Raw genomic sequence first — 8,699 nt, 5'->3', positions numbered from 1 at the left:
AGATGCATCATTGTATTCCATGAATGTTTATCGCATGTCCCCTGGGAGGCTGGCATTGTAATTATCTGTATCTAAGGCTCCGCATCACCTTGCTTTGATTTTTGCTTTTTCTTTCTATAAAGACTTTGCTATTGCTGGGGATTTCATATTTTATTTTCCATTGGTTTTTTGGGAGTGAGAAGCTAACTCAATGCTCTATGTATGCAGTCTTGCAAAACCACAGCTAAAAATTTTAAAGTCTTCTGACTCAGATAACCTGCCATTCCAGGTGAAGCTGTTTTCTTCACTAAATTTGCTGCAGGTTAGGAGGGGAGCTGTTCTTCAACAATGGCAAATGACACAGCTGTCGCTTCTGCAAGTCCAGAATGATTAATAGATTTTACCTCATCCATCCCCTCATCTGACATGGGTTGGAGACCGGTTTCATTATTACTGCTTTCTAGAAGAAGAAACAAAAAATTATTTGCCAGTATCTTAATATGATGAGTTGCTAAAATTCAAGAAGTATCCTTGTAATCCTTTTAGATGTGTCTTATTATATATATCTTCATTTTCCTTCCAAAGACCATTTGTTTAAGATCTGCCCTGTGAAACAACTCACAGTGCATATTTCAAATATTAGTTTAAAATGATTCTCCAGGTATGATGCCAGAAGCTTTAGGAAAAACTCCTTCACATTGCCTCTGTGATCTCTGGAATGTTCTTCTAAGCACCCTCCTCCTCTCACCCTCCCTGCCCAAGTGCATTCTAAAGAGCAAGGATTTCTGGCTGGACTTTCTGCTTGGGTCAAGTTCAGAGAGTATTCTTGTGTTTCTTTCATCATCTGATAAAGATGAGGGAGTGGTGGAGGTCAGGGGAAGCACGTCTTAGAGATGAAGGTAAATTGAGATCTTTGATTCAAAGGCTGTGGCTCCATCACTTTCTCTTATGTAGATGCTGTATTCATCCCACACTTCCTACTGCAAATCACTCTGGTAGACGTGACAATGCAGCAGATATACAAGGACTTTTCCCGCATCACACTACAAACACAGCCTCCCTCTCTGGGGAACCTAAGAGAAACTTTTGGGCTTCCACTTCCCCTCCATTTGTTTGAAGGATCAAGAGAACACAGTTCCATTTTCAACAAAAATTAAAAAGGAAAATCATGAAAAGAGCCAACCTCCTTTTTTTCTCTCTCTCTTAATATATTGTTGCATCCAGGGAAGAGGAAACAGTGAGCGCCACTGATACTGGGTCCCCAGGGACCCTATAAGGGTCACTCCCCAGCTATCAAATGAGCATGTCTTCCTCCACTTGTAGAGCAAGTATGTAATGGGACTGGAAGTTACTCTTGGCTCAGCTCTGCTGTGCAAAAAAATGAAACGTCACAATGCTTCAGGGACCCGGCTGTGTTCACACCTGGGTTTTCACGGAGAGGACAGTTTTTAGCTTCAAGGCTTTGGAGATTTGGAGAAAGGAGATTTGAAAAGCCATTAGCCATGTTCCTGCCAGCCTCTGCAGGCCTGTTAAGAACTGTGTGTTCCTTGAGGACCGGGACAAACTCCTTCCACACATCTTTGTTTTTTATTTCTTCTTAAGGTGCTGTCTGTAGTGCCATGAGCCAATTCGCTTTGGGACTTAAAAGATGACGACGTCTCTATTCCGCCTTGTTACAAAATAATGCGCTCACTGGATAAAATTTCCCAGATCACTGGATAGTCACCCTTTGAGAACTGAACAGTTTAAAATGCAAATGTATTCGGAATGCATTTAGTAAATATGATAGAGATTAACTAATTGTTCTTTGACCGTGCAAGGTCATTATTATGAACGTATTATTTTACTGTCTGGGTAAAATAATGTCCTCAGGGATTATGGGGTTGAAAAGGAATCTTCGCAGTCTCAGCTTATGGTCTTGGAGTTCTAGCTCATTTGTCTTTACTTCAGCCATTTCTTTCCAAAATCTGTGTCTGAGAAGCTGCATTGTCTTCTTCGGTCTGGACCATTTACTTCTTTACCAATTATAACTCAAAACAAAACTGAGAGAAACCAAATGAACTTAATTCTACACATATTACATACTTTGTAAATATGCTCTCCTGCCAACCGAGTAAAGAGCACGGGTTTTATGATAACTGTAAAGATCTAAATCATCCCTCTTGTCATTATGTGAGGAGGTGAGCCTTCAACTGTCATGTTATTTTGTACTTTAAAAAATAGATTTTATTATTAAAATTAGATTTTGGTAGAACAATCAATTGGACCTCCAAAACAGATTTTGAATTATTCATTCATTTCTGGCTTTTTCTTTGCTACCTCCTTAATTCAGGCCAATATTATTTCTCATAGACTATTAAAACTGCCTCTTATTGGTTTCCCAGCATCCTCCTGGCTTCCTTCCAACCCATCCTCCACCCTATAGTCAGTATGGGCTTTAGAAAATGTCAGTCTTATTATTTCACCCTTGTGCTGTGGCTTTCCACGTCAGCCTCACCTTGCATCACTCTCTCTCTCTCTCTCTGTCCTGCTGTGTTCAGCTGATCATGAAGAGAGAGACAGTGGGTCAGGGAAGAATGCGTGTGGAGCCCAGGTGATTCATTTGGGTTTCTTTTGGTACTCTCATCCCTATTTGTGACTGTAAATTAACCTCATTCTGAAAAGGGCATGTGTCTTAATCCGTTTGGGCCGCTATAACAAAATAACATAGACTGGGCGGCTTAAACAGACATTTATTTCTCACAGTTCTGGAGGCTGCGAAGTCCAAAATCAAGGTGCCAGCAGGTTCTGTGTCTGGTGAGGACCTGCTTCTGGCTTTTCAGATCGCTGCCTTCTTGCTGTGTCCTCAGAGAGAGAGAGAGGGTTTTGGTCGACCCCCTTTTTTTATAGGACATGAATCCCATTATGAAGGGCTCACCCTCATGACTTCATCTAAACCTAATTACTTCCCAAAGGCCCACCTGCAAATACTGTCATACCAGGGGTTTGGGCTTCAATACACGAATTTGGGGGAGATACAGATATTCAATTCATAGCGGCATGATGACCGCGGCTCAGACCCTTTGGAGATGAGGATTCGGAAAGCTACTGAGATCGGTGGTGAGAGGGATCTAGACGGGTAATGGGGGAAGGAGAAAACGTTGTGTCTCTTAGGGGGCTGCAGTAGGGGCTGAAGTTTGTCCCACTAACTCTCATCTTCTGAGTTTTCCCTTAAAAGAGAGGCCCATAGGAATCCTGGGAGTGATGATCTATAAATATACATGAAGAAGTAGATTGGAGTGATGCAAGGAGTAGGCTGTGGTAGATGCAGAGATGAGTCACTCAGTCTCTCTTCAAGGAAGGACTTGCACCAAACTGTGGGGAGTGTGGTCAGCAGACGGCCTCCAGCCACTGGCTCTTTGAGGGTCTGCTCCTGCTGAAGAGTCACACCTTCCTGAGGACAAATGTCCCCTTCCTGAGCAGCCCACATCTGATGACTGAGTGAGATGGGGGGTGCAAAGGCGTGGACATCTCTGCCTAATGTGGGCAATATTTGCCCCAGGGCTGCCTGCTGAGGCTTGGTTGGGCCTGCATCACAGTGTGGCTTCTCTTCGCTCAATATTCTTTCCTCCTCCTTCTCTTCATTGGTGCTAATCCCTAGTAAGCATCTTGCACCCACATTTGTCTCAGCATCTACTTCCAGAGAACTCAACCTGCTACCAGCTACATGCTTTGAAGGCAGAGGAGGAATTTACCAACTAGGTAGGTAATTTGGAGCAAGTTATTTCATTCGCTTCAACCTCCATTTCCTCATCATTAGAATGAAGATAACACGGTTTGCCTCTCAGAGCCGCGTGAGGCTTAAATGAGATCAAGTGTGTAAATCAGTCTGGCACAGTGCTTGGCATATAACGGTGTGTAATGTTTAAAAAGGAAGTTGTCTCAGAAACGGACGATTTCCCATGCCGATGCAGCTTTGTGAGTTCTCTGTTGAGGAGGGAGAACTGAGTGTTCTATTTCCTAGCCACTTCTTTGATGGTAATAAATGAATAGTTCTTATACGACATAAACTGTGTCACACATATATTGACTCAGCGGTCTCCAACCTTTTTGGCACCAGGGACCGGTGCTCCTATGAGAATCTAGTGCCTGATGGTCTGGGGTGGAGCTGAGACGGTGATGCTAGTGCTGGGGAGCAGCTGTAAATAACAGATGAAGCTTCACTCGCTTGCCCGCCGCTCACCTCCTGCTGTGTGGCCCGTTTCCTAACAGGCCACAGACCGGTTCCAATCCAAGGCCTAGGGGTTAGGAACCACTGCATATTAACTCTTAACCCACACAACAACCTTGTGAGCAAGGTACCGTTCTCAGTCCCATTTTACAGATGAGGAAATTGAGGCACAGATGAATTGATCTCAGGTTCCAAATATTAGAAGTGGGAGAACTGGGCTTTGAACCCAGGACCAGAATCTGTGCTCTTGCCCATAGAGTACACTGCCTTTTGGCTGAATTTTATTCTATAAAGAACTTGCTGCAAGGTTAAAGGCAATCTTGCCTATAACCTCCCATTTCCCCATGACACTCTTCCAGAACTAATTTTTCTGGAATTGGAAAAAAGAAGAGAACAAGGAAGATGTCACCTGCCTGCAGCTGAGTTGAGGGTCATTAATTCTTTCTGAAGCCTTGAGGGGGGTAGAATCCGACATCTGTGTCCCTGGGACTGAGACCCCAGCCAACGAGAACCACGTGAGCACAAGGGCAGGAGTAAGATAGTGACAATGGCAGCTTCCTTGCAAAATTTCAGGGTTTTTTGCAGATAATGAACTCAGCTTTTTCAACATGTCTTTATTTGCTTAAATTAACAAAATAGAGGTTACATGCTCTTTTCAGGTAAACTGCTTTTTCACGGAAGCAGAAAGCAATATTCACAACTTGGGTTGCTACACATTTGGAGTTCTAGTTTTTAAATAGCAAGCCAGAATTCTGTACAAAATCAACATTTGGCGTAATAGTGTCCAAATATGTGAAGGATTTGAAATGTTAGCTTTGTTACATTTTGTTCCAGCAAAGCAAAGATCACGATTCAAAACACGATGTTAATATTTTATTAAATGCCTTCAGGGCTTAATAAATACAGTATGCACGTTGGGCTTTCTCATGCAACTACTCATACAAATACACTAGTTACCCTTGTGGGGTTATGAAAGGTCAGCCTCAGTCTCATGAGCAGTGAAGACCAAAAATTTTTTTAAAAAGAAAGGATAAAAGAATCGGAAGGCAACATGAGGAGTTAATCATAGTCTGAATGAAAAAGATAAAAGTATGCCATCTGTCTGGTCAGTTGGTTAGTTCAAAGTGACAGTGGTCAAAAGCCTGGAAAGCATTTGGTAGTGACCTATTTTCAGGGTGTCACAATGAGATGAATGTCATGCTGTCCTGGCCCTGGAGCGTTGGTAACCTTGATGATTTCATCCTTTAGTTCTCTGAAGATGGCGCCAGGGGCTCCCCTTCAGGGCTGCACTCTGGTTAATCAGCTCACTCAACATGGTTGACCAGCCCTTCCCAGAGCTCTGTGCTTATGCATAGGTGTCCATATAACTTTTCACACAAACTAGGGCATCTGAGAGTTAAGGTGACATGACTGGTAATTAATCTGAAACAACAGGTCTAAACCAGGGTTGTCCCTCAACAACATACAAAACCAACATTTCAACCTTGGTTCTCAAAAGGTCAGTGTATACTAACCTTGGAGTTAGACCTAATTAAATATCTCATACCCAGAATCAAGAACTAAAAACAGGCTTTAAAATATACTCTATAACATTTTTTATTACTTTTCCTAGGACCTTTTTTTCTCCCTCAAAATGACTTTTTACTTGGAAGGCTAACATATAAAACAGATGAAATTTGAGCCACTCTGAGTGATGTGGGCATGAGAGCTGATTGTTCTCCCTTTCCCCTTGCAGCTCTGGAGGTGCCTAAGAGGGACCTCTGGCTCCTCAATAGACAATGTGAGAACCACTCTTCTATACCATACTCTCACCATCTCAACATTAACTTGATCCTCAAACATCCCCACATAATTCTTTTTGGTTGGAAAAGACTAGAGCTTGCTAATCTAGATTTCCTGGTCTCTATTCCAGCTAGCCAGAGCCAGAACATGTTGGAAGTCTGCAGCCCTTATAGTAGATCCTCAACACATGGCTGCTGAAAGATGAATATGATACAGGACTCTAAGAGCTGATGACCTCACAGACTACTTTGTCAGCTTTTTGGGTGATTTCATCAGAGGCACTGATGAGCTATATTAATGATGAATAGAAGGCAAGTTGCTCTCTGAGGACTTAGAACAGATTCTTGGTCCAGAGTTGTGTTTGTAACTGCAGAAACCACAATATTCCCTTCGCCACCCCCTTTGCAGGTGCTCTGACATGGGTGGCAGTAGAAAACCCAAACAGCTTTAGCACTTCGTGATGGTGAGGCTGAGGTTAGGAGCTTTAAAAAAGGTGTCAGGAGAAATGCATCAGGGATTGACAAAGCACACAGGTGAATGATGAGAGCTAAATGAGGCCAACGGGGAAGCACCTTGGCCAAGAGAAAAAGCCAGCATCTAGCAGTCGGAGATGGGCCAGGTGTCCCAAAGAAATGTATTAGAAACTTTGAGAGGAGAGGAAGCAAAATAATAAACAGTACCTAGCTCTACAAATGAATTGAAACTACCAACCAAGAAGCAACTTTTTCATAAACACAGACACAGTACCAGAGAGTTACTGCTTATGGTCAGTCACATGTATGCGACATCCTGTCAGTACTGCTTTACTCGGCACCTGTGCTTAAGGAAAGCCTATCTGCTGGGTTTGACCCACCCATTACAGTCATTGTCACTCACCGAAATCATGATTCAAGCATCTAGGAAGAAATAATTAGTCACTATAGGCTGGCTATATATTTTTAAGCATATTAAGTGACCATAAACATTATAGGCATCATCTTCTAGTATAAAAAGTGTGTTTATACAGTGTGTTGTGTGTGTGTGTGTGCGTGTGTGTCCCCTGTGAGGCTCTTACAGAACAGGTAAAAAGCCTAAGTCAGCATTATAATTTCAAGGTCCCGTGCTCTCTACCTTAAAGAGTCTGAAGCCAGAAACAGAAACATTTATGGAATCCCTGGGAGGGGGTCCTGGGAGCCACTATTTTAGCCCAGTCAGCTTTCTCAGTCCTGGCTGCATATAAGAATCATGGGACAATCTGGAAAATAACCAACACTGAGGCTCCACTCTATAACAATTAAGTCAGAATCTCAGACCGTGAAGCCCCAGCATATTATTTTTTAAAAGGCTCCCCAAGATGATTCTAATGTACGGGCAGCACTGAGAACGCAGCCCAGACTCTCCCTTACTAGTCATTAGCTGGTGGTTATTCGATTACTCCAAATAAGTCAGAACTTAGAGTTCGGGGAGAATTCCCTCCTCACTCACCCAGCTCCAGCACTGAGGAAAAATCCACGGCTCAAAGGTGACAACTTTTCCTGCAGCTGTTTATGGGACATGAGGCCTTGGAGCAAGGTCTCCAGGAGGTAGCTCTGCTCAGACACAGGGCGTTAGCCTGTAGACACTGAGTGTTGTTGGGCCATCAGAAAATATGCTCCGAATGTGACACCTGATGAAGGTAAATGGAGCGGAGCAAGGCAGACCCGGGCTGGGTTTCCCTTAGTCAAAATCACTCATTTTCTCTTGAATTTTTATCTTAGTTCTGCAACTATGTGAGAACATGCTTTTTAATAACTCACCCTCCTGTCTCATTCTGGCATTTTTGATTATTTAATAAAGGCAATTTTTACATATACTCCTACTCATTTTCATCTATCTGGAAAAATATAACTTTCACACATTCAACTAAATAGTCATTAATAAGGTAACATGTCAAGCACCATATTTTTGCAACTCGAAAAAAATTTACCATGTATTGCATATTAGTCAAAGAAAAATAGAATTTCTAAAAGCACCTTAGCATCAGCTTACAATCATATCTAGGAGAATATGTACAGCTTATTAGACTGGAAATGCATAAAATAACACTGAAGAAGACCCTGCAAGTGTGATAAAAATCAAGGGTCCCATGAACGACCTGAGAAGCATTTACATTATTGAGGACAGTCCCTGCTCATTTAGTCTGAGCCATTTGTGAAGATGTGCGCCATTCGCCTGTCTCCAGCAAATGATAGCTCATGCAGAAAGCTATATTTGAACTGCCTAGTTCTCATTTTCCAAATGTAATTCTAAAACTGCCCACTTAGATACCTAAAAGCACTGCTTGTTTTTCCATTTTCCTCTCCAGTAATTCTTTTAAACTCTCATCTCTGTGCTTGAAGTACAAGTAATCAGAAAAGGAGGCACCCCGCCTGGCGCTCTGGAGAGCCCTGAGGCTGGGACACTCGTCTCTGTGGGCACAGTTTCTCTCCTGGCCGCCCTCTGCTTCAGGGCTGTCCTTGCTCTTCTCCTCGTGTCCTTCCTCTAACATGTCCTCCTTCTCCTCCTCCTTCTCCTCCTCGCAGGCTTCCTGGCGCGCTCTGGGGGCTGGCTCGGCCTCGGTGGAGAGATCCCGCGGAGCGCGGGGCTGCCTGCTGTGGGAGGCCAGGCCAGGGCTGTCTGGCTCCACCTCGTAGCAGTTGTCGTCCTCCTCCTCCTCGTGGCAGGAGCTGCCCCTGGCGCTCTCCCCGTCCGACTGGAACGCCCGGCGCTT

General features: G+C 43.5%; 1 protein-coding gene across 1 annotated transcript in view; it reads right to left on the bottom strand.

The window, feature by feature from the left end:
• Positions 1 to 4,788: 4,788 nt before the first annotated feature.
• The window catches only part of ZNF366 (zinc finger protein 366), a 70,787-nt gene continuing 66,876 nt past the window's right edge, over positions 4,789 to 8,699 (bottom strand). Inside the window, exon 5 of the mRNA XM_023538136.1 lies at positions 4,789 to 8,696. Within this exon, the coding sequence (XP_023393904.1) occupies positions 8,250 to 8,696 (447 nt within the window). The 3' untranslated portion in view covers positions 4,789 to 8,249. The remainder of the gene's footprint in view (positions 8,697 to 8,699) is intronic.

The sequence above is a fragment of the Pteropus vampyrus genome, unplaced genomic scaffold (assembly GCF_000151845.1).
Source record: "Pteropus vampyrus isolate Shadow unplaced genomic scaffold, Pvam_2.0 Scaffold213, whole genome shotgun sequence".
Classification (NCBI taxonomy): Eukaryota; Metazoa; Chordata; class Mammalia; order Chiroptera; family Pteropodidae; genus Pteropus; species Pteropus vampyrus.
The sequence above is the reverse complement of the archived record's forward strand: the minus strand, read 5'-3'. Positions and strand labels throughout refer to the sequence as shown.